This window comes from Prionailurus bengalensis, chromosome B3 (assembly GCF_016509475.1).
Source record: "Prionailurus bengalensis isolate Pbe53 chromosome B3, Fcat_Pben_1.1_paternal_pri, whole genome shotgun sequence".
Classification (NCBI taxonomy): domain Eukaryota; kingdom Metazoa; phylum Chordata; class Mammalia; order Carnivora; family Felidae; genus Prionailurus; species Prionailurus bengalensis.
The window spans coordinates 59,767,982-59,795,117 of NC_057355.1; the positions used below are offsets into that span (position 1 = coordinate 59,767,982).

The following is a 27,136-nucleotide window of genomic DNA, read 5'->3' on the forward strand; positions in this document are numbered from 1 at the left end:
AAATGTAATTAGAGCATGTAGCTTTGCAAAACTTAGAGGTGTCAAAAGAATGATGGTATCTACAGTGTTTAGGAAGATTTAGTGTCTCCGTAGTAACCAAGAAGTCTTTGGAAGTATGCACACACCATTATTTATTCACTGGTGTACCTACACATATTTCTTGTGCCGCTGATGTCTGCTGCCCCACTTCTCCTCCGCTCCCCTGATGTTCTGTTATCTAAAAGCTCAACATCCAGACCTGTTCTTTCATTAGTAGCAACTTCAGTCTGGAATGAGTCTTCTGCTTCCAACCCTGACTTGTATTCAATAAAGCATTTAGTCCTCTGGACCCCTGTGTGAGCATCAGACTTCATTCTGCTATCTGACTCTGCCATGTCAAGCCAGTCTACCTACCTGGTCCTTCTGCCCACCTCCATATAATCTTTAACAGACTTGGCAACAAACAGCCCAGGCTCTGCCAGATACTGAGAACTGCTGCTAGACTGAAGTCTTAACATACTTTATCCTGCATAACCAGTCTCATGCCCAATTAATCCCCATCACTTATCCTCCACATTCAGGACGCTGGTTTCATAAGTGACCCCAGCATCTGCATAGGTGTTTCTGCATTTATACCCTCATCCATCTTCTGGATTCTCATATTCATTCATTCATTCATTCATTCATTCATTCTCTCTCTCTCTCTCTCTCTCCCTCCCTCCCTCCCTCCCTCCCTCCCTCTCCATGTCTCCCCGCCAACCTCCATTCATCCCTCTCCTCCTTATTCATGTCCTACCAAAACATCTTAATCCAAACTATAACTTTTTAAAAAGCATCTTAATCCCACATCTGTTTTGAGTCCCCAGTGATTTCTACCTCTTCATAGTTTTCTATTTCACTTACAGAGATTATTACACCACACACTAGCACTAGTCAGGTGGTGTTCTTTGATTTCTTCATCTATGTCAGCCTTGACTCTTCTAATGAGACTGGGTGCCTGTGAGGCCAGAAACAATGTTAAGTGCTTCTTTTGTGTTCCTTATTATCTCTATCAATAATAAAAACTTATTTTGAGCGCCTGGGTGGCTTAGTTGGTTAACTATTTGGTTTTTTTTTTTTAACTTTACTTACCTATTCTGAGAGAAAGAGAGCACGCAAGCAGGGGAGGGACAGAGAGAGAGGGAGAATCCTCAGCAGTCTCCACACTGACAGTGCACAGCCCAATGTGGGGCTTGAACTCACCAACCCGCAAGATCTTAACCTGAGCCGAGACCAAGTATCAGATGCTTAACCAGCTGAGCCACCCGCCACCCTTAGGTATCCAATTCTTGATTTCAGCTCAGGTCATGGTCCCAGGGTCATGAGGTCAAGCCTCGTGTTGGGCTCTTGTGCTGCGTATGGGGCCTGCTTGGGATTCATTCATGTTCTCTCTCTCTCTCTCTCTCTCTCTCTCTCTCTCTTTCTCTCTCTCTCTCTTCCTCAGTCCCCTCCCCCACTCATGTTCTCTCTCTTTCTAAAATAAATAATAAGTATTATAATAACTATTTATTATTGTGTTATTAAAGGTAAATTATTATTATTATTATAAATATTTCCATAAATAACCCTCGATAATAATATCCCAGGGACATAATAGAGATACAATTTATTGAGCTCTTACTACATACTAGGCATGAAGTACATTATCTCATTTAGTCTTCACATCAACTCTTTGAAATGAGAACTGTTACTACATCCTTTTTACAGTTGACACTCATCAAAATCACAGAGCTGGTAAGTGGTAGGGGAGGAAGGATTTAAACCCATATCTGTCTGATGTCATAGCCCTTGAAGATAAACTACTACATTTCACCTATCTTCAGTATATCTTTGCCTAGGGAACAAAATCTAGATAAGCAATAACACTTTTAGGAGCCCGGGGATTCCTAGAGGGACATATTCATTAATTTTGTCAATATTTGTCAGTATCTGTTGAATCCTTAAAATGAAGAGGCTTCAGAAACTTGCACATAGCAGTGAAAGTGGACAGATGGTGAGTTCAGGAATGAAAAAGAAGAGGCAAGCAGTAAAGACAGATGGACACCCACAGATATGAATTGAACAACCCATTTGTTCCCTCTTTAACCCTTGTGCTTGAAACCTGATTTGTGATCCCACCAGAAGGGCAGTGAAACTGCTCCCCAAGGCCCAACTGGCACTGTTCCAGTCCCATCCTCTCTGGCCTCTGTAGCACATGCCATTGTGACCTCCTGCTCCTTGAGCCTCTTTCCTCCTTTATTTTCTGTGAGAATCTGCTGATTCTCCCATTATTGCTCTACTTCTTTGGTTTCATTGTCTGGCTCTTTTTCTCATTTTATATACAAGCATTCCCTAAGGCTCTGCCCTTGACCCTCTTCTCTCCTCCTTCTAAACCCTCTCCCTTGGCGATCTCATCCATTTTCATGGCTTCAGCTCTCATTTGTATGCAGAATACTCTCACATCTATGGCTTCAGCAATCCAGACCTCTCCCCAGGGCCTCTGTCCCACATTTCCAACAGCCTGCCAGGTAGCTTCACTAGTACTTCAGTGTGTTCAAAACCTCACATCATCTGTTTCTCTCAAGCCTCTTGTTTCTCTCCTGGGGACCCTTTTCTTATATGACATCAGCATTTTCCAAGTCATCTTTGACTCATCCCTCTTGCTGATCCCCACAGCAGTTAGTCAGTTCCCTGAACCTGTTGATTTTATGTCCTAAATATCTGTTGGCTCTGTCTCTCAGTTCCCATTGCCACAAACTTCATTACTACCCAGTGAATCTCTCCAGAGAGCAGTTCTGATCACCTTCAATTCTCTTTTCAAAACACTCCAGGATATAAAATATTAAGAAGAAACAAAGGAAAGAAAGAAAAGAATAAGAGGCTTTCCTTAGCTGGGCATGCAAGTCCCCAACTGTCTTTCCTTTTTTTCTTTTTTTTTTAAATTTTTATGTTTTTATTTATTTTTGAGAGACAGAGACAGAGCGTGAGCAGGGGAGGGGCAGAGAGAGAGGGAGACACAGAATGTGAAGCAGGCTCCAGGCTCCGAGCTGTCAGCACAGAGCCCGACGCGGGGCTCAAACTCACGGACTGTGAGATCATGACCTGAGCTGAAGTCGGACACCCAACCGACTGAGCCACCCAGGTGCCCCTGTCTTTCCTTTTTTTCTTGATACATGGAACACAGCTAACAGATCTCACTGCCACCAGCCAGGTAATGTGTTCTTCTAAACATGTATGTATCTGTATATCTCTCATGTGCATTAGAATTAATAGTGTTTGTGTACTAAAGAACATAGGCTCTCATCTTATTCACTTAGTACCCCACCACACACACTGTACCCAACACAGGCTAAGCACCTCATAGGTGCTCAGGGAAGTATTTTTTTTAACGTTGATAATGAAGTATGACCTTGACAACACCTGTCCCAGTTACTGCTCTTTTGTCCGGCATAAAAGGTAAATGGAAGATTTCCCCACTGTATGCATGTTTGATGTGTCTCCCTTTTGCTTTCTGTGTCTGAAATACCCCATTCTTTTGTCAGGAACGTAGTTTGTAGGGTCTGATATAGAGGAGAGGTTCTTTGAAGGCTTCACCTCTTAAGTTAGCCATCACTGTGGTTTTATAGAACTTCTGGTTACTGATTATCTCTAGGCAACTCACTGTGTTCTGTAAACACTTGGGTTTTCTGCTGAGTGCAAAGTGGGGACAGAAGGCAACTTGCTGCCCTCTTGAGTATTTCTGGTAATTCATAGCCAAGCCATCCATGGTAGAAAAATTCCCTCAACAGAACAGATGCAGCCAATTCCAGAGATTGTCCTCAACCATAGCCTGATCAACTCTATAGTTCTCTTAGAAATGAATCTTTATGGCCAATGTGGTGCATAAATTATATACTAAAAATTTCTTTTTTTTTTTTTTTAATTTTTTTTTTCAACGTTTATTTATTTTTGGGACAGAGAGAGACAGAGCATGAACGGGGGAGGGGCAGAGAGAGAGGGAGCCACAGAATCAGAAACAGGCTCCAGGCTCTGAGCCATCAGCCCAGAGCCCGACGCGGGGCTCGAACTCACGGGCCTCAAGATCGTGACCTGGCTGAAGTCGGACGCTTAACCGACTGCGCCACCCAGGCGCCCCTATACTAAAAATTTCAAAAACTTTAAAGTTCAGGGTATGCTTTTAGAGGAGTACCCTCTGTGCCCTGACTAATATATTTAGATTCCAGAAAGATACATCATAAATCCATAAATGTTTATTCCTAGACAAGGCTCTTATTTGAATTTCTGTCTCCTTTCCTACCCTAGTGAACTTAACTGAACTTAGAAGAGAGCATAAAAGTATCATTACCTTACACCTTTAAACCTCAGATGTAGAGCAAGCTCTTACAACCTGTATTCTGGGCCTCCCCTATTAGTGCCCAGAAGTACACAAAAGCTCCAAACCCCCAGTAGTCTCGTGCCTCCAGAAAACCCCATAAAGGTCTGGATTTTAACTTTAAAAGGCTACAGAAAGCCAAAAGTCTTTACCATCTTTAATATTTCTTTCCCACTCCTATGAAGACTCCTCTACCCAAATCTAACAATAACTTCATTGAATGATTCTTTTTCACTTTCTGAATCATTATCAATTGGATGTCCTTGATGTGCTACTGTGGCCATCTCCTCAGAAAACTGGAGACAGAGGAGAGAGTGTGAGCTGAGGTGGTAGTCATTCATTCATTCATTTATTCTTTATTCATTCACTTATTTTTTGTTCAACAAACATTATATACTGCTTGCCAGGCAGTGAGATATGATAATGGGAAAGACACAGTTCCTGTCCTTAGGAAGCTTATTATTAATAGAGGAGTTACACTAAATAGTCAAATACAGTGTTTCTTAATTGTTTTTTGTCCAGAGGCTTCTTTCAGAATCTTATGAACGTATTAGATTCCCCTTCCACTACTGAAAATAGATATATACATAGGATATATAAAACCTGTACAGTTTTCTCTGAAACTTTTATTTGACTTTTATTTGAAACACCTTGGCTCAGTGATATGGGTGTGTTACTAAATTTTTGGTAATGACACCTTCCTCCTTGGGAGAATTTAACCTGAAGTATAAATATGAGACCCATTGGCTGAAATTGCTATTATAGGGTTAAGATCAATTTTTTTTTACAGAAATCTTTAATCAAACTATACTGCTAAAATACAAAGTGAAGTAGTTATTGAAGTGATCCTTTAAGCTGGAGCTTAAATGGGAGAGTGACTAGAGTATTTGACCAACAGCAAGAGTCTAGCATGGCTGGAGTGGAATTGGATGATGGAGACAAAAGAGATGAAGTCAGAAACGTATAGGGGGCCAGATCATGTAGGGCCATTTTATGCCATTGACTTTCGCTTGTACTCTGAGTGAAGTAGGAAGTCATTGCAGGGTTTTAGAGAAGAGTGACTGACATTTTAAAAGGACTACTAAGTCTTCTGTGTTCATAATAGACTGATTAAGAGGCAAGGATAAGGGCGAGGAGGCTCATTGGGAGAAATCCAAGCCAAGATAATGGTAGTGACTTAGATCAGATGGTTGGTATCTGTGTAGGTAATGGGAAGCAGTCAGATTCTGGAAGTATTCTGGGAATAGAAATGACAGGATTTCCTGACAGAATTATATGTGGGATACGAAAGAGGGGGGTGGGAAGATTAGGATGACTCCAAGATTTTGGCTTGAGCAACTACAAGGATGGAGTTGCTATCAACTGAGATTTAAAAGACTGGCTAGAGCCCATTTGGAATGAAAGATCAAGAGTTCAGTCTTATGTTGTATGACTTAGAATTCTGAAACAACTTTTGGTGCTTTCTGGGATTCAGCACATAAATAAAAATGAGAATAATATCAGCCAGGTCTCTCACTGTCAGAAAAGGGAGTTGTATGTATGGAAAGGATGAAGACTGGAATGAACCTTGTGATATTGGATTAGGTTAGAATTAAAGTTATCAGTGTGGATTCATGATTTTTAATATATAGATGTTGAAATGTATATAAATATACACCCTCAAACATACTTTCTTAACTCCATCACTGCAATTATCTGAAAGAAATCACACCAGTAACAATGAGCACAAAACACCCAGACATAAGTTTTTAAATACCATCATTCTTCATTAAACAAATAGGATACCCTGGGGAAATAGCTGATTCCAAGCTGTGGCAGAGAACAGATATGGCAAGTCCGGGACATTTTATTGTGGCACAGAGTAAGAAAGTGCTCAAATAATAAGGACGTGTCAAAAAGACTCAAGAACCACTTAAGATTCTCATTTGTCAAATCTGGGACTATTTTAGCATCAAAATAAATAATGGTAGGATTAAGTTATCACCCATAAAATAAGAATCATGTGTTTATCATGATGTAATAAGTGAATAAATTAATGAGGGAGAAAGAAAACTCCTTACAGTAGAATGCCAGATAAATAAATGAGTAAGGAATGATAAAGTTAGAAAATGCCACCAGTTGACAAATACCAAAAATAATTAATTTATCCAAGAATTATCAATGGGTCCTAAACTAATGGGTGAAAATTTGATAAGAAACAGGATATCTACATAGTCTCAAAGTATTTACTGGAAAGAAAAAAATAGCAACTTTACAACAAAGAAACCTGGCAGCTATCATCTTAACCAAGTGTTTGAAATTAATATGACCAAAAAGCTTCTGCACAGCAAAGGAAACAACCAACAAAACTAAAAGGCAACCAACGGAATGGGAAAAGATATTCGCAAATGACATATCGGACAAAGGGCTAGTATCCAAAATCTATAAAGAGCTCACCAAACTCCACACCCAAAAAACAAATAACCCAGTGAAGAAATGGGCAGAAAACATGAATAGACACTTCTCTAAAGAAGACATCCGGATGGCCAACAGGCACATGAAAAGATGTTCAGCGTCGCTCCTTATCAGGGAAATACAAATGAAAACCACACTGAGGTATCACCTCACGCCAGTCAGAGTGGCCAAAATGAACAAATCAGGAGACTATAGATGCTGGAGAGGATGTGGAGAAACGGGAACCCTCTTGCACTGTTGGTGGGAATGCAAATTGGTGCAGCCGCTCTGGAAAGCAGTGTGGAGGTTCCTCAGAAAATTAAAAATAGACCTACCCTATGACCCAGCAATAGCACTGCTAGGAATTTATCCAAGGGATACAGGAGTACTGATGCATAGGGCCACTTGTACCCCAATGTTCATAGCAGCACTCTCAACAATAGCCAAATTATGGAAAGAGCCTAAATGTCCATCAACTGATGAATGGATAAAGAAATTGTGGTTTATATACACAATGGAATATTACGTGGCAATGAGAAAGAATGAAATATGGCCTTTTGTAGCAACGTGGATGGAACTGGAGAGTGTGATGCTAAGTGAAATAAGCCATACAGAGAAAGACAGATACCATATGGTTTCACTCTTATGTGGATCCTGAGAAACTTAACAGGAACCCATGGGGGAGGGGAAGGAAAAAAAGAAAAAGAGGTTGGAGTGGGGGAGAGCCAAAGCATAAGAGACTGTTAAAAACTGAGAACAGACTGAGGGTTGATGGGGGGTGGGAGGGAGGAGAGGGTGGGTGATGGGTGTTGAGGAGGGCACCTTTTGGGATGAGCACTGGGTGTTGTATGGAAACCAATTTGTCAATAAATTTCAGAAAAAAAAAATGAAATTAATATGACCAATAATGGGACAAACTGACCTCATGATCTCCTTATATGATGCACTGAGGACACAATATTACTTTTGTAGAATTCCTGTCAAAAATGTCTCCATCTACTCATAAAGAAGCCTCAGACAGACTCAAATTAAGAGTTGTTGTTTAGGGGCGCCTGGGTGGCGCAGTCGGTTAAGCGTCCGACTTCAGCCAGGTCACGATCTCGCGGTCCGGGAGTTCGAGCCCCGCGTCGGGCTCTGGGCTGACAGCTCGGAGCCTGGAGCCTGTTTCTGATTCTGTGTCTCCCTCTATCTCTGCCCCTCCCCCGTTCATGCTCTGTCTCTCTCTGTCCCAAAAATAAATAAACGTTGAAAAAAAAATTAAAAAAAAAAAAAAGAGTTGTTGTTTAATAGTTAAGAGTTTCAGTTTTTGCAAGATGGAAGGAGTTCTAGAGATTTGTTTTCCAACAGTGTGAATATACATAACACTACTGAAGTGATCACTTAAAAAATGGTAAAAATGGTAAAAATCTTAATCTTTAAGCTGTAAAAATCTTTAAAAAATTAAGGAACATTCTATAAAATACCTTCAATAAGTTATGAAAGACTTAGAAGACACTATAGAACTGTTCTAGATTAAAGGGGAATAAAGAGACATGATAATGAAATACAACTTGTGATTCTGGATTGAACCCTGGATCAGGAAATTAATTAAGTTGGGAAATTGGGATTTGTTTAAAAGCAAGTTGTGAAGAGAGAAGAAACACTGTTAACAGCTGAGGAAGGGAATTATTGTCTGTTTCCTATTTCCAGCATTTGATAACCCCAGTTCATATATTTCCCCAGACATTTTGGTGCTTGGTTGCCAGCAGGTTGTCCACAGAGATTATCTGTGTTCTAGAAAGTGAAGTCATCTTGCATGGTGGATAACAGCTGGATAGAAATAGGCCTGCCTATCTCACGGCAGGGCAGAACTTTGGAGTGCAAACAGTCTTTCATTCAAATCACGGCAAACTTCCTGATGCCAGAATCAGCCCTCATCTCACAAGCTCATCTCATCAGTTTTCTGGTAGAAAGCAGCTGTGCTGCCAGGGATAGAAAATCCTGGCTCACCATAATTAGATCTAAAAGAGTACCCCTTGTTTTCCCTTTAGTGTGCAAGTCTCAGTGTCTGCCAGTGTGAATGGCAGTGGGGTTGCAGGGGGTTGTGCTTAAAGTGAGCTGGAGAGCCTGAGAATCATGACAGACACCCTCCTCCTTGAATGTTGGATCACCTGTGTATTGCCTCTGATCAGTCGGCTTGTTTGAAACTAATGTCAAAGGCAATGTGTAGTGTTGGCTCTAACCTTTAACAAGAAACTAGAAATAGAACCCTTATTCAACTATACAGAGATTTGCCATCAGAGAACTCTGTCTCTCCTTTAATGCCTTCACGGTGCCCTGGAAATTATTTTTCACTCATCCTCCAGGAAACATGATTTTTTCCAAACAACTACTAATAAGCATATCTAAATTTTGTAGAGTAATTTGCAATTTATGGGCACTTGTGTATCCATTAGCTCTTTAATCTTGACAACAGAACTGAAAATGAGATAAGTCTTACCCCTATTCCATAGAGAAAGAAACAGCTAAAGATCATATACCATCAGTAAGCAACTATAACTCTCTTCTCCCTGATGAACTGGTATGGAAAGTACTTCTGTTTCCAAGTTGAACCAGTTAAGGAAATGTAGTTTTATTAATCACATTACCTGGTAAAGTCTCTCCAATATGATGGAGGAAATATTTCACACAAAAGATAGGGGAGAAAAAAAAATTTTTTTTTAATTTTTTTTTCAACGTTTATTTATTTTTGGGACAGAGAGAGACAGAGCATGAACGGGGGAGGGGCAGAGAGAGAGGGAGCCACAGAATCGGAAGCAGGCTCCAGGCTCTGAGCCATCAGCCCAGAGCCTGACGCGGGGCTCGAACTCACGGACCGCGAGATCGTGACCTGGCTGAAGTCGGACGCTTAACCGACTGCGTCACCCAGGCGCCCCAGAAAAAAGTTTTTTAAAGACCTGTTGGAGGTAGATGGGAGTCTTAATCTCATGAGACTTGAGAAACATGTTGTTGTCGTTGTTTGGTAGCAACAGAAGTCATGTGGACTGAAATGAATATTTCCTGTCTTATGTATGACCATTCTGGTTTTTCTGTAAAGAATGGAAATAGAGGGAATATATTTTTTGTCATCATTGTTGAGCATTTTCTAAATATAGGGAGAAAACTACCATTGTTAGACTTCAACAATATTAAGAAATTAAGAAAACTCCCCCCCAGAAATCAAGCCCAGGGGAAAAAATTACTCACTCTGGCAGCAGAGCTATATCAACAAAATTTAGGAGAAGGGAAACAATAGGCAAAGAGACAGTTTCTAATACAGAGAAAAACTAGGTTCTATTGGCTGCTCTGGCATCCTAGGTTGTCACCGGCAGGCACCCTGAAGGGAATGCTATGATCCACAAGAGAATGTGCTGGTAGGAATATATACCTTACAGCCTTACTGGACAGTGGGGAATTTCTATTAAGGGTAATCCATTCTACTTTCCTAGAACCAGAAACATGTTTTCTTGAGAAATCTCATGCGTAATCTTTGGGTATGAATTAAAAGAGGAGCAGCCAGAGGACAGGAAAATGAAGGCTGGTTTTAGAGACTAGAGACATAGAGCAAAGATGCTGTAAAGCACAGCAGTTTGATTTTTTTTTTTTTTTTTTTTTTTTTTACTTTGAGAACCAGATAAAACCCTCCAGGCCTTTGTTATCATAAGGGTCATTTTCCTTCTGGTGCTAATAGGATTCTTCTTAAGGTAGGTCCTCTTGTCTCTCCCCTTGAAAGTGGGGCTAACCCTCCTCTCTTTTCGTTTCTATTCATCATGACCAGAGTATACCCACACAATTCTTAATTTGTGTTTGTGCATTCTAGTTCAGTGGTTCTCACATTAACTCGACAGTGGAATCACTTGGAGCTTTAAAGAAATGCTGGTGCATGTATCATTTTTTTAAAAAAGGTCTCCACATTCTAATGTGTAGCCTCAGTTGACAATATAGTTCAAAATCAGTGATTCTCAAACTTTGATGTGCAAGTAAATTATCTGGAGATCTTATTAAAAGGTAGTTGCTGATTTTAGCAGGTCTGGGGTGGAGCTGGGATTCTGCATTTTTAACAAGCTATCAGGTGAAGCAAAACACCTTGAGTTGCAGAATTCTTCAGCTTTGGTTCTTAAACTCTGGCAACACAATAAAAAGTCACCTGAGGATACTTGGAGTTTCCTATTCCACATGTAAGGAACTTGGAAGTTGTCCTGTCCTAACAAGTAAAAAGCTGAAAAGACTGAAAATTCAACTCTTCTTGGATCCAAAAGAGAGGAGAGGACATAGGACAAACCACTGCCCCCAAGATTGGAGAGATAGATGAATACAGGCAGTTGCAGCTCACCAGAGCAGAGACTCATGAATGAGTGAACAGAAACTGCCAAGGGAACCAGTGCCAGGATTGAAAAACTTGAACCGTAATTGACAAATTCCTGGAAGTTCAGCGTGAACAACTATGAACATTAAAATCTCCAGGAGAACCCAGGCGTAAGAGGACCCCCATGAAATTGTGAGATTTGCCACTGGGAACTCCTACATAATCCATAGTAAATACTGGAGAAAAATCCCCTCATGCTTTCTGCAGGGGAAGGAGAAAGGTACTATTTTGAAATATACCAGAGCACTCTGTTTTTCTTCATAAGGCCAACCCCTCAGGAGAAACTAGTTAACCAGAGCCTAATCTTCTGGGGATATTATCAGAGCCTAACTGGCCTGGGAGAAAGGAAATAACCAATTCTAGCCCACTTTAGCCATTCTGTCCCACCTAAAGGGGAAGAAAAGAAAACTGAGAAATGATTGTGAAGTTATGAGACATAGGCTTATGAAGAGACTGAGACCTAATCATAGGACTATGGCACTCTTCCCTTTCAGCCTCACCTTACCACCACATTACTAAAGTCCTAGTTACAGCAGTTTCCTATACCAGTATATCATGTCCAGGAAACATGTCCAAACAGAGTTACAAGGCATACTAAAAGGCAATAAGCACAATTTGAAAAGACAGAGCAAGCTTGCATCAAAACCAGACATAGCAGGGATGATGGAATTATCATAATGGGAATTTAAAACAAATACAATTTTTATGCTAAGGGCTCTTATGGGTAAAGGACTCAGCATACAAAAACAGATGGGCAATGTAAACAGAGAGAGAGAAATCCTAGGAAAGAACCAAAAAGAAATGTTAGAGATAAAAAACATTGTAACAGAAATGAAGAGTGCCTTTGAAATGTTTATTAGTAGACTGGACATGGCTAAGGAGAGATCCTCTGAGGACCTTGAGAATTTCAAAATAGAAACTTCTAAAACTGAAAAGCAAAGACAAAAAAGACTGTGAAGAACAGAACAGACTAATCAAGAACTACGGGACAACCAAAAAGATGTAAACATATGCATAATGGTAATACCAGGAGAAAAGAAAAGAATAGAAGAAATATTTGAAACCATAATGACTGAGAATTTTCCCCAAATTAATGTCAAACACCAAAACACAGATCCAGAAAACTCAGAAAAACACCAAACAGAAGAAATGTCAAAAGCCCCCTCTATGCTTAGGCATATTGCTTTCAAATTACAGAAAATCAAAGATAAAGGATCCAGAAAAAAGGCAGAGGAACAAAGATAAGAATTAAACCAACTTCTAAGAAACCATAAGACTAAGAAGAGAGTAGGGTAGAGGAAAAAACCCTCACCAACCCAAATTTCTGTGTTCTATGAGATTTCCTTCAAAAGTGAAAGAGAAATAAAAACTTTTTCAGTTAAACAAAAATTAAGGAAATTTGTTGTCAGTAGACCTGCCTTGCAAGAAATGTTAAAAGTCCTTTAGAGAGAAGGAAAATGAAGTGGGTAAGAAATTGATATCTACATAAAGAAAGACTATCAAAGAAGGAAAAAGTACTTTTATTTTTCTTTCTCTTAATTGATCTAACAGGTAACAGTGTATTTGATTGTGTATACTTAAATATAAGTGAAATGAATGACAACAATGATACAAGAGACAAGAAGGAGGAATTAGGATTATTTTGTTTTATGGTACTACCCAAGAAGTGATAGTGTTATTTGAGAGTGGATTTGGATTAGTTGTCACTGTATATTGCAGTCTCTGGGGCAACCACTAAGAAACGTAAAAACAGTGTAACTGATATCATAAGAAGGAAAAAAATGGAATCCTATAAATGTTTAGTTAAAACCACAAAAGACATAAAGAGTAGAAACAAAAATAGAAGCAAAGAACAAGAGCCCCAAATAGAAAACGGTAACAAATATGGTAGATATTAATCCAACTGTATCAGTAATTACTTTGAGTATCAGTCGTCTAAAAATGCTCGAATTAAAAGACACTGTCAGAGTGGACCATGAAACGATGCCCAAATATATCACGTTTACAAGAAACCCACTTTAAATATAGACACACATAGATTAAAAGTAAATGGATGGAAAAAATATGCAGGCTAACACAAATCAAAAGAAAGCAGGAGTAGCTGTAATAAGACAAAATAGACTTCAAAGCACAGTTATCAAGGATAATGAAGGGCATTAAATAATGATAAAGGGGCCAGTTTTTCAAAAAGACCTAACAATCATTAACATGTATGCACCTTACAACACAGTATCAAACTGTGTGAGGTAAAAACTAATACAAATGCAAGGAAAAATAGTAACTCCACTGTCATAGTTGGAGACTTCAACGCACTTCTATCAGAAATGGAGAGATCCAGGGGCGCCTGGGTGGCGCAGTCGGTTAAGCGTCCGACTTCAGCTAGGTCACGATCTCGCGGTCCGTGAGTTGGAGCCCTGCGTCAGGCTCTGGGCTGATGGCTCAGAGCCTGGAGCCTGTTTCCGATTCTGTGTCTCCCTCTCTCTCTGCCCCTCCCCCGTTCATGCTCTGTCTCTCTCTGTCCCCAAAAAAATAAATAAACGTTGAAAAAAAAAAAAAAAAGAAATGGAGAGATCCAGAAGGTAAAAACTCAGGACATAATTAAACTCAGTAACATTATCAATCAACTGAATATAATGCACATCTATATATTACTAAACCCATTAAGTCTACTTAATGCACAGTCTACTCTCAAAAAACAATGGAATTAAACTAGAAATCAATAATAGACTAATAGAAAATCCCATAATATGTAGAGATTAAGCAACACACTTTTTTAAAGCTTATTTATTTATTTTGAGAGAGAGAGAAAGAGAGTGGGCAGGGGAGGGGCAGAGAGAGTGGGGAGAGAGAATCCCAAGCAGGCTCTGCACTATCAGCACAGAGCCTGATGCAGGGCTTGAACCCACAAGTAGTGAGATCATGAAAGCAAGAGCTGAAACCAAAAGTCAGATGTTTAACCAACTGAGCCACCCAGATACCCCCACACGCTTTTTTTTTTTAAGTAGGCTCTACAATATGGGCTGGAACTCATGACTTCAAAATCAATAGTCACATGTTCTGCTGACTGAGCCAGTCAGACACTCTAAACCACACACTTGTAAATAGTAGTGGATCAAGGAACTAATCTCAAGAGATTTTTTTAAATTTTAAATAAATAAAAATGAAAAAAACAGTTTTTCAAAATTTGTAGGATATAGTAAAATCACTGCTTACTGGGAAATTTATAGCATTGAATGTACTTATTAGATAATAAGAAAAATCTAAAATCAATCATCTAAGTTTCCACCAGAGGAAACTAGAATAAGAGAACAAATTAAGTCCAAAGTAAGCAGAAGAAAAGAAATAATGAAAATTAGAATGGAAATAAATGAAATTGAAAACAAGAATCAAAAGAGAAATCAACAAAACCAAAACGTAGCTCTTTGAAAAGATCCAATAAAATTGGTAAGCTTTTACCAGGCTAAGAAAAAAAAAAGAATGAAGACATAGGTTAATAGTATCAGAGATAAAATTTTAAAATATCAGAAAAATAAATATAAGAAAAAATATCAGAAATAAATAAAATACAAATAATACCAGATATAATATCTAATATCAAAAATAATATTAAAGTAATATCAGAAATAAAATCAGAAAATATCAGAAATATAATTTTGTAATACTGATGGCTTCTTATTTCTGGTATGATTAATCTATGTCTTTGGACATTAAAAGGATAATAAGTAATACTATAAAGAACTCTGTGCCCATAAATTTGATAATCTAGATGAAATGGACAATTTCTTGAAAGATAACAGTTAGCAGAAGCTCACACAAAAAGAAATAGATAATCTGAACAGTCTATATCTGTTAAAGAAATTGAATAATTAACAACCTTCCAAAACAGAAAGCATCAGGCTCAGATAGGTTTACTGGTGAATTCAATCAAACATTTAAGGAAGAAACTATACTAATTTTCTATAATCTCCTTCAGTGGTTAGAAGCAGAGGAAATACTACCTCATTTTATGAGGCCAGCATTACCCTACTACCAAAACCAGACAAAGCTATTACAAGAAAAGAAAACTACAGACCAATATCTTTTTTGAACACTGCTTAAGATTCTCTCTCTCTCCCTCTTTCTCTACCCCTATCCGCCCTCAAAAAAATTTCATAGGGGAAAACCTGGATAAATGTGGGTATAGTGTTTGTTTGGTTTTTTTAATATATGAAATTTATTGTCAAATTGGTTTCCATACAACACCCAGTGCTCATCCCAAAAGGTGCCCTCCTCAATACGCATCACCCACCCTCCCCTCCCTCCCACCCCCCATCAACCCTCAGTTTGTTCTCAGTTTTTAACAGTCTCTTATGTTTTGGCTCTCTCCCACTCTAACCTCTTTTTTTTTTTTTTCCTTCCCTTCCCCCATGGGTTTCTGTTAAGTTTCTTAGGATCCACATAAGAGTGAAACCATATGGTATCTGTCTTTCTCTGTATGGCTTATTTCACTTAGCATCACACTCTCCAGTTCCATCCACGTTGCTACAAAAGGCCATATTTCATTCTTTCTCATTGCCACGTAATATTCCATTGTGTATATAAACCACAATTTCTTTATCCATTCATCAGTTGATGGACATTTAGGCTCTTTCCATAATTTGGCTATTGTTGAGAGTGCTGCTATAAACATTGGGGTACAAGTGCCCCTATGCATCAGCATTCCTGTATCCCTTGGGTAAATTCCTAGCAGTGCTATTGCTGGGTCATAGGGTGGGTAGGTCTATTTTTAATTTTCTGAGGAACCTCCACACTGCTTTCCAGAGCGGCTGCACCAATTTGCATTCCCACCAACAGTGCAAGAGGGTTCCCGTTTCTCCACATCCTCTCCAGCATCTATAGTCTCCTGATTTGTTCATTTTGGCCACTCTGACTGGCGTGAGGTGATATCTGAGTGTGGTTTTGATTTGTATTTCCCTGATAAGGAGCGACATTGAACATCTTTTCATGTGCCTGTTGGCCATCCGGATGTCTTCTTTAGAGAAGTGTCTATTCATGTTTTCTGCCCATTTCTTCACTGGATTCTTTGTTTTTCGGGTGTGGAGTTTGGTGAGCTCTTTATAGATTTTGGATACTAGCCCTTTGTCCGATATGTCATTTGCAAATATCTTTTCCCATTCCATCGGTTGCCTTTTAGTTTTGTTGGTTGTTTCCTTTGCTGTGCAGAAGCTTTTTATCTTCATAAGGTCCCAGTAATTCACTTTTGCTTTTAATTCCCTTGCCTTTGGGGATGTGTCGAGTAAGAGATTGCTACGGCTGAGGTCAGAGAGGTCTTTTCCTGCTTTCTCCTCTAAGGTTTTGATGGTTTCCTGTCTCACATTCAGGTCCTTTATCCATTTTGAGTTTATTTTTGTGAATGGTGTGAGAAAGTGGTCTAGTTTCAACCTTCTGCATGTTGCTGTCCAGTTCTCCCAGCACCATTTGTTAAAGAGGCTGTCTTTTTTCCATTGGATGTTCTTTCCTGCTTTGTCAAAGATGAGTTGGCCATACGTTTGTGGGTCTAGTTCTGGGGTTTCTATTCTATTCCATTGGTCTATGTGTCTGTTTTGGTGCCAATACCATGCTGTCTTGATGATGACAGCTTTGTAGTAGAGGCTAAAGTCTGGGATTGTGATGCCTCCCACTTTGGTCTTCTTCTTCAAAATTCCTTTGGCTATTCGGGGCCTTTTGTGGTTCCATATGAATTTTAGGATTGCTTGTTCTAGTTTCAAGAAGAATGCTGGTGCAATTTTGATTGGGATTGCATTGAATGTGTAGATAGCTTTGGGTAGTATTGACATTTTGACAATATTTATTCTTCCAATCCATGAGCAGGGAATGTCTTTCCATTTCTTTATATCTTCTTCAGTTACCTTCAGAAGCTTTCTATAGTTTTCAGCATACAGATCCTTTACATCTTTGGTTAGATTTATTCCTATGTATTTTATGCTTCTTGGTGCAATTATGAATGGGATCAGTTTCTTTATTTGTCTTTCTGTTGCTTCATTGTGAGTGTATAAGAATGCAACTGATTTCTGTACATTGATTTTGTATCCTGCAACTTTGCTGAATTCCTGTATCAGTTCTAGCAGACTTTTGGTGGAGTCTATTGGATTTTCCATGTGTAATATCATGTCATCTGCAAAGGGTATAGTGTTTTAGATAAAACACCAAAGGCAGAATCCATGAAAGAAAAAATAAGCTGGACTTTATTGAAGTGAAAGGCTTGTACTCTATAAAAGACAATATCAAAAGAATGAGAAAAGCCACAGACTGGGAGAAAATGTTTGCAAAATACTTAACAAACACATCTGATAAAGAACTGTTATGCAAAGTGTATAAGGAATTCTTCAAACTCAACAATAAAAAACAACCCAATTTTTTAAAATGAGTCAAAGGGACACCTAGCTGTCTCAGTTGGTAGAGCATGTGACTCATGATCTTGGGGTTGTGAGTTCAAGCCCCCATTGAGTGTAGAGCTTACATTAAAAAAAAAAAAGCCAAAGACCTTAACAGCTCACCAAAGCAGTATACAGAAAACAAATAAGCATATGAAAAGATGCTCTACATCATATGTCATCAAGGAAATACAAATTAAAACAACAATGAAATACGAGTACATACCTATTACAGTGGCCAAAATCCAGACACTAACAATACCAAACACTGGTGAGGATGTGAGCAACAGAAACTCTTTTTCATTGCTGGTGGGAATGTAAAATGGTGCAACCACTTTGGCAGACAGTTTTGGGTTTATTACGCAATAAAATGTTCTCTTACCACATGATCCAGCAGTTGCAATCCTTGACATTTACCCAAAGGAGTTGAAAACTTATGCCCACACAAAAACCTGCACTTGGATATTTACAATTATGAGCAGCTTTGCTCGTAATTGTCAAAATTTGAAGCAACCAAGATGTCTTTCCTTAGGTGAATGGATTAATAAACTGTAGTATATCCAGATAATGGAATATTATTCAGTGCTAAAAAGAAATGAGCTAGTAAGACATGAAAAGACATGAAGGAAACTTAAATGTATATTACTAAATGACAGAAGCCTATCTGAAAAGTCTGCATACTGTATGATTTCAAATATATGGCAGTCTTGAAAAGGCAAAACTATGGGGACAGTAAAAAGATCAGTAGTTGCTCAGGTTTGGGTGGGATAAAGGATGAAAAGGCAGAGCACAAAGGATTTTAAGGGCAATGAAAATACTCTGTATGGTATTGCAGTGATAGATACATGTCATCATACATTTCTCTAAACCCATGCAATATACAATACCCATAGTGAATACTAATGTAAACTATAGACAAATATAGGTGATTATGACATATCGATATAGGTTCATCAACTGTAACAAGTATACTACTTGGGCTTGTTGATAACGGGGGAGTCTGTGCCTCTGGAGGGAGGCAGGCAGGAGGTATATGGGAAATCTCTGTACCTTTCTCTTAATTTTGCCACAAACATGAACTGCTATAAAAAAAAAATAAAGTAAAAAAAAAAAACACCTAGAGAACTTAAAAAAAAACACAACAACAAAAACAATGATGGTCCCTACTCAGACCTATTAATTGAGAATCAATAGAAAATAGGTCTAGAGGAATGGGTATGTTTTAGGCTACCCTGATGATTCCATTCTGTAGCTAGATTTGGGAACCTTGGTTCTACATCTGCATTGTATGAGCCACTAAACTTATGTGGGTATTTAAATAAACATTCAGTTCCACAGTAGCGTTAGCCACATTTCAAGTTGCATCAAACCTCAAATTATTAGTAGCTTCTGTATCAGGTAGTATAGATACAGAACATTTCCATTAATGCAGAAAGTTCTATTGGCCAGCACTATAAAATCTAAAGCAACTCTATACAACTCCTTCTCCTAAAGAAGAAGTTCTTTTATTTCTAAAACTGTTGCATTCTATTCTCTTAGTTAAAAACAATCAAATTTGATCTAAAAAGAGGCCAGATGATAGTAGTTATTATTTTATTTCAGTTTATGGTAATTTTCAGACAATCTTGTTCTCCCATCCTCCTTGTGGAATCTTTTGTGAGCTTGTGAAAGAATGAATTACCTAATCAATATTTAAATATTTTATCTTTAAAGATAGAGATGCCTGTATCAGAAGATGAAGCAAGATTTTACACATGTGATAGGAAATAGACTGAGACATTTCTTTGTTAAACTCTGAAAGTGTCTGGTGACATGTTAATGTCAACATTAAATTTAAATGAAAATTTAAGTAATCTTATTGTAAGTTTTTTTTTCTTTTCAGAATTTACAACTTCCTCATTAAGTAATCTGTCTACTGTGGGGATCATTTCATAATATATGTAAATATATTATCACTATGATATATACCCAAAACTAATGTCAATTATACTTTAGCAAAAAAAGAACTTATACAATGCCAAAAAAACTATACACAAATATTTGTACTATATAAAAATTGCACATTTAAAATAAAAATAAAAATTGGTGCAGATAAGTAAAAATAAATTAAAAAAATCTGTCATACTCAGGAACGCCCATCCAAAATAGGATATTTCTGCTGTAGGAGCAATTCTCCAGTTAGAAGCATGATGAAAGAACAAATTTCAGCTCTGGTATGAGACTTATTAATGGAGAATATTTGTAGTCTCTATTTCTAAATCCAGATTTATAACAGAGGCAAATATTCTGTTCCCAATTGGGTTTTTTTTAATGGTAGACACCTTATCCTCAAGTGACTTATAGTTTAATGAGCTTCTGTATCTCTCATACTTAATTTTATTGGGAGTTATGGGCCGTCAAGGTTTGGGTTTTGTCTCTCACATCTTTTCTTTCTGGAAATCTAGTAATTGCGAGAAGAATGCAGGGATAAGACATTGCACTGTATTAGAGATTACATTATAGAGCCATCTCCTGAAGAATATTGGAGTGTGTCTGAAGTTGAGCAGAGCTAATATATAAACGGAGGTCAGAGAAGGGGAGAACAGAGAACAGGTCAAGTATTCTCTCACCTGGTAGCACTGATAATTCTTAGTAGTGAAGAGATTGTGGATTTCTTGTGGCAACAGTTGTCTGGATTATAGTTTAAGTATTGTCAGTATGGAAGAGAGTACAAAAGGTCCCTATTTGTCCTCATTGTAAATGCCTTGTCTTGGAGGGTGTTCATAAGAGTGGCTTGGCAATGGATTTTTGTAATGAGTGTCCATGCTTCAAACCCAAGCCAGAGCTCTGGAGCAATGCTGGTCTCAGTACACAGGATGCAGGAATAGCAGCAGCAGCAGTAGCAGCCAAGATGTGTTCCAGGCATTAGGGCTGATTTATATGGATGCACTGATGTTGTGGGAGCTGTGTAGATCAAAGCTACTACAGTCTCCATCATAGAGCCTCATGGAAGACAGGGTTGTTCTGCAGCTTTACTTTCCCATCAGAGTTCCACTCCATAATCTAATGCCCTTTAACTAGAGAGGATCTGGGACAAAGAAAGCCGATGGTACAAAGCAAAGAACAATTTAAGTACGGTGCTCAGAAATAATTGGCAGCTTAGGGTAAGATAAAGTCCCACAGTGGTTAAAAAAAAAAAAAATAGCATTGTAGCTCTGGCGGAGACCTTGAAAGGTTACACAGTCTATCTTCCATTGCCTTTCTTCAAAACTTAAATCATTCCAGGTGGATAAGAACTGATTCCATATTTTAGAACTTCCAGAAAGAAAATAAAGAAAATTACACAGCTCTCTTTGTAACATGTTCTGATATATGATACCTTTTTCACTGTAAGTTCATTCTTCAGTTAACCCAGGTCCATTAAATTGAATTTAAAATTGTTTTTCATTTGCTCAGTCTGTAGTGGAGGTGTATAACAACTAGTCAGCATTCCTTAGGCAAAAGTCACTGAAGATCAGCCATAGTTAAATTACCACATGAGCCTTCTTTTTAGTTACAGAAACTGCTCACTTCTCTTACACATTTTCCTTTGGCTGCTTTTTTAGCCTCTTAACTGCTTTTGCCTTCTTCAGGTTCTCCATGTCAGTCCTCGGTTGTAACATCTAAACCAAAGTCCTGAGCATAATTAGAAACTCACCCCATGAGTCCTAAATACCAGCAGTTTTTGCTTTGAGTGATAGTGTGAGACTGTAAAAATCATGACGCAGGCTGAGAATGTATCATGTGATCTGAATAATCAATGGAAAAATTATGATACATAGCTGTGTATCATTTAAAAAAGTATTCCTCTTTGTTATAAACATGTAGAGAAATGAAAACACAATCAAACTTGCTAGATACTATAATTTAAAACATGAAGAATTAAAATATTTTTATTTCTTTGTAAAAAACTTATCTAAGAGTAGTTTGAACAGGGCTTGCCGCCTTCTTGTCATATAACTTTCAATCCTGGGCAAATACCCTTTCTATGCCTTGGTGAATTGTCACACTCCTTTCTAACTTTGGATCAGCTTCCAACACTTTATCTTTTGTGCTTTCAATGTCATGAAACAGCTCCAAGAGTTCCTTTAATGTGAAAGTTTTTTTGCCAGCATCACTTCCCCCAGGACATTTTCATACTTTTCATCACAACTGCTTTCCTCATTTATGCTGATTGCTTTGCCCTCACAAAGTTCCTCTGGTGCATATCTAGAGCCTCTCAAATAGCAGCAGTGTCAACAACCCCACAGCTCACTATTTCTTCTATACCTCTGCTTACAGTCCAGGGTTACTACTTGCTGTTTCTTTGCTGCACGTTCATCTTTGTTGGCTGGTTCCCTTTTTCCACTGTCCCTTTTGGGGTTTATCACTGGAAGACAAGGACACAACCCTACTAGACACTTGGTTGTTTGTGTGTGAACTGGATAACAGACGTGTAGTGACCAATCAACAACAGAACTTAGAAAGAAGTGATGTGATTTGTCACCGATCATGATGCACATGTGTTATTTACATTGCAATTTGTGCAATGAAGAGCTAGCAGTGAAAAAAATTTGTACCTTATGCAGTTACTCATACTTTTACTCTACCATGGCAAGAAATTTGAACTCTGTTCTTGAAGGACTGGTGTTATTCAACTAAACTGTTGTAATTGAAATTCTTGCATTTTAGAACCATACAAAGTTAGGACGGCCTTATTCAATTCCTACTTCTATCCCTAGGTCCAGTGCTGATGCTCTAGCTGCTGGTCAATTTGTTATCCACTCTGATGCTTTGGTGTTTTTCTGACTCACAGCCTTGCTAACTTCATCTCTATGAGGCTTTTCTTTCTTCTCCAGGGCACTATATTAGGTCTTCCGTCTTTGATCTTTATGCTGTTGGTTTCCAACTACTCCTTCAGTCTCTAAAATTGTTTGGAATACTGATTCCCCTCCCAAATTTACCATCATTTGCAGATTAAATAAACATGTCCCCATTCACTAATGTGAATACTAATTATCCCCACAGAATGTCAGTTCCTGATTACCTCTCAGGTTGACCCAGCCAGTTCTTTGTTATCCTTTTGGTCATACAGTCCATTCCATTCTCTTAGCTTAAGACCAGTGGTTCCAGTTCTGGTTCATCATCAGGATCTTCTGAGGAACTTTCTAAGTCAATTCCCAAGCCTTGTAAGGACCTGGGGTGGGGCCTGGCATCTATATTTTTTAATGTTCTCCAGTTGGGACTGGGCTGTAATATAAACCATGCTTTCCTAGTTCTAAGCATAAGAACTAAGGTTTCTAACCTTATCATAAACTAATAGAATTTTAGAACTGGCAAATACATTAGAGATCATTTTGTCCAATCAACTCATTTTATAAATGAGAAAACTAAGACCCAGAGATGCCAGATGATTTAGCCATGGTCTCATAGTTACAGGCAAAGTGGAGACTATAACCCATGGTTTCCAAATTCTAAATCTAGTACTCCTTCTATCTAATTTCCATCATATGGGACACAATCAAAATCATTGACCATCAGCTTCAAGTTATCCTACAGTGATCTTTTTTTTTTCTTTCTGGTTATAAGTGTACCTGTGGATTAATTTCTGAGAAGAGATACTCAAATAAAGTTCTTTGCACCACATGGGACAGTGGTGGTGGCAAGGATGGTGAGGTAATAGGTACCATAGCTTTGGGAACCTCAGTTCAATCCCGTTCTAGTGCCTACTCTGTGCCTTCCCATTGGCGCTCCAGATGTTTCCCCTTAGGTGCTTATGTAACTGTTTGAGTTGTACACAGTTCTTGTTTTTGTGGCTACAGTTGCCTGATGGGAGAGGAAGAATATGAGTATATGTGGGTCATAGGGGTGGTGATGTACTATTCTGTGAGGCTTATTTTTTTATTTCCGTGAGATAGTCTTTTTTTTTTTTTTAATGCTTATTTTTGAGAGAGAGAGAGCACAGAGCCTGATGCGGGGCTTGAACCCATGAACCATGAGATCATGACCTGAGCCAAATTCAGATGCTTAAACACTGAGTGACCCAGGCACCCCAGGATAGTCTCTTTAAAAATTTAATTCCAGTTAGTTAACATAGAGTTGAAATGGTATCAGGTGTCCAGTATAGTGATTCAGTAATTCCATACATCACCTAGTGGTCATCACAACAAGTAATCCCCCATCACCTATTTAACCCATCCCTCCCTTTCCCCCCTGGTAACCATTAGTTCTCTATAATTAAGAGTCTGTTCCTTGATTTATCTTTCTTTCTTTTTCCTCCTTTTGACCACTTACTTTGTTTCTTAATTCCAAATATGAGTGAAATCATATGGTATACTGTCTTTCTCTGACTGACTTAGTTCACTTAGCATTATACTCTTTAGCTCCATCCATGTCATAGCAAATGGCAAGATTTCATTCTTCTTTATGGCTGAATAATATCACATCTTCTTTATCCATTCATTAGTCGATAGATATTTGGGCTGCTTTCGTAATTTGACTATTGTAAATAATGCTGCTATAAACACAGGGGTGTATGTCTGCCTTTGAATTAGTCTTTTGTGTTCTTTGGGTAAGTACCTAGTAATGTGATCAATGGATCATAGGGTAGTTCTATTTTTAACTTGTTTTTAAGTTTATTTATTTATTTTGAGAGAGTGTGTGTGTGTTTGTGTGCAAGTGGGGCAGTAGCAGAGAGACAGAGAGACAGAGAGACAGAGAGAGAAAATCCTGGGTAGGCTCCATGCTGTCAGTGCATAGCCCACTGGAGGGCTTGATCTCAAAATACTGAGATTGTGACCTGAGCTGAAATCAAGAGTCAGACACTTAACCAACTGTGCCACCCAGGTACCCCTCTATTTTTAACTTTTTGAGAAAAGTCCATACTGTTTTCCAAAGTGGCTGTACCAGTTTCAGTGTTCTGCTGCTCATTATTGTTGTATAGAAATGCAACTGATTTATGTACGTTGATTTTGTATCCTGTGACTTTACTGAATTCATTTATCATTTTTAGCAGTTTTTTGGTGGAGTCTTTTGGGTTTTCTATATATAGTGTCATGTCATCTGCAAAGAGTGAAAGTTTTACTTCTTCCTTGCTGATTTGGATGTCTTATTTTTTTGTTGTTGTTGTCTGATTGGTGTGGCTAGGACTTCCAGTACAATGTTGAATAAAAGTGGTGAGGGTACCTGACTGGCTCAGTTGGTGGAACCTGCAACTCTTAATCTTGGAGTTGTGAGTTTGAGTCCCACGTTGGGTGTAGAGGTTACTTAAAAATAAAATCTTAAGAAAAAAGTGGTGGGAGTGGACATCTTTGTCTTGTTGCTGACCTTAGGGAAAATCTCTGTTTTTCCCCATTAGGGATGATGTTAGCTGTGAGTTTTTCTTATATGGCCTTTATTATGTTGAGGTATGTTACTTCTAAAACTACTTTGTGGAGGGTTTTTATCATGAATGGATGTTGTACTTTGTCACATGCTTTTTCTGTATCTATTGAAATGATCGTATGGTTCTTATCCTTTGCCTTATTCATGTGATGTATCACATTGATTGATTTTCAAATATTAAACCACCCTTGAACCCAGGAATAAATCCTACTTGAGCATGGTGAATGATCTTTTTAATGTATTGTTGGATTTGGTTTGCTAGTGTTTTGTTGAGGATTTTTGAAGTTTTCCTTCCTTTTTAATTTCTTGAAATAGTTTGAGAATAGGTGTTAACTCTTCTTTAAATGTTTGGTAGAATTCTCCCATGAAGCTATCTGGTCCTGAATTTTTGTTTGTTGGAAGTTTTTTTTATTACTGATTTAATTTTTTGCTTGTTATTGGTCTGTTCAAATTTTCTATTCCTGTTTCAGTTTTGGTAGTTTATATGTTTCTAGGAATTTATCCATTTCTTCTAGATTGTCCAGATTGTTGGCATATAGTTTTTTTTTTATAGTATTTGTATTTCTGTGGTATTGGTTGTTATTTCTCCATTCTCATTTGTGATTTTATTTATTTTAGTTCCTGATTTTTTTTCCTTGGTAAGTCTGGTTAGAGGTTTATTAATTTTACTGATTTTATCAGAGAACTAGCTCTTGGTTTCATTGAGCTGTTCTATTATTTTTTTTATGTAATTTATTTCTGCTCTAATATTTATTATTTCCTTCTGGTTTTAGGTTTTGTTGTTCTTTTTCTAGCTCCTTTATGTATAAGGCTAGGTTGTCTATTTGAAATTTTTATTGTTTCTTGAGATAAGCCTGTATCGCTATAAACCTCCCTCTTAGAACTGCTTTTGCTGTATCCCGAAGGTTTTGGACCATTGTGTTTTCATTTTCATTTGTTTCCACATAGTTTTTTATCCTTTTATTTCCTGGTTGACCCATTCATTGTTTAGTATTAACTCTCATGTATTTATTGTGGTCTTTCCAGATTTTTCTTTTGATTGACTTCTAGTTTCATAGTGTTGTGGTTAGAAAAAAAATGCATGGTATGACTTTGATCTTCTTGAATTTATTGAGGCTTGTTTTGTGGGCTAATATGTTATCTCTTCTGGAGAGTGTTCCATGTGCACTTGAAAAGAATGTGTATTCTGCTGTTTTAGGATGGGATGTTCTGAATATATCTGTTAGATCTATCTAGTCCAGTGTGTCATTCAAAGCCATTGTTCCTTATTGATTTTCCAATTAGGTGATATAGCCACTGATATAAGTGGAGTGTTAAGGTCCCTACTATTATTGTGTCATTATCGATTAATTCCTTTATATTTGTTATTAATTGTTTTTATGTATTTGGTTGCTTCTATGTTGGGTGCATAAATATTTACAATTGTTACCCTTGTTGAATTGTCTCCTTTATTATTATATAGTAAAACAGTATTTTGTCTCCTGTTATAGCCTTTCTTTTAGAGTCTATTTTGTCTAATATAAGTATTGCTACTCTGGCTTTCTCTGACATACATTTGCATGATAGATGTTTCCCCATCTCCTTTCTTTCAATCTTCTGGTGTCTCTAGGTCTAAAATGAGTCTCTTAGGCAGCAACGTAGATGAGTCTTGTTTTTTTTATCATTGTCTTTTGATTGGAGTATTTAGCCATTTATAATCAAAGTAATTATTGATAAATGTGTATTTATTGTCATTTTATTATTTGTTTTATGGTTGTTTCTGAAGATTTTCTCTCAGCCTTTCTTCTTTTTCTCTCATGGTTTGCTGATTTTCTTTAGTGATTATTTGGATTTCTTTCTCTTTATTCTTTGCATATTTATTGGGTTTTGATATATGGTTACCATTAGGTTTATATATAACCTCTTCTGCATATAGCAGTCTGTATTAAGTTGATGGTTGTTTAAGTGTGAACCCATTCTTTACTCCTCTCCTCCCCATGTTTTAGGTATATGTTGTCACATTCCTTTTATTTTGTGAGTTCTTTGACTGATTTTTTTAAAAGAAATAATAATTTTTACTGCTTTTGTGTTTCCTACCTTCATACTGTCAGTTTTGGTCTTCCTTTCCACTCAAAGAGTCCCCTTAAATATTTCTTGTAGGGCTGGTTTAGTAATTAT

General features: G+C 37.9%; 2 protein-coding genes across 7 annotated transcripts in view; one reads left to right on the forward strand and one right to left on the reverse strand.

Moving 5' to 3' along the window:
* The window catches only part of LOC122468027, a 207,758-nt gene extending 207,405 nt beyond the window's left edge, over window positions 1–353 (reverse strand). Inside the window, exon 1 of the mRNA XM_043554517.1 lies at window positions 152–353. Within this exon, the coding sequence (XP_043410452.1) occupies window positions 152–353 (202 nt within the window). The remainder of the gene's footprint in view (window positions 1–151) is intronic.
* FRMD5 (FERM domain containing 5) overlaps window positions 1–27,136 on the forward strand; it is a 335,210-nt gene that overhangs the window by 203,689 nt on the left and 104,385 nt on the right. The window lies entirely within an intron of this gene.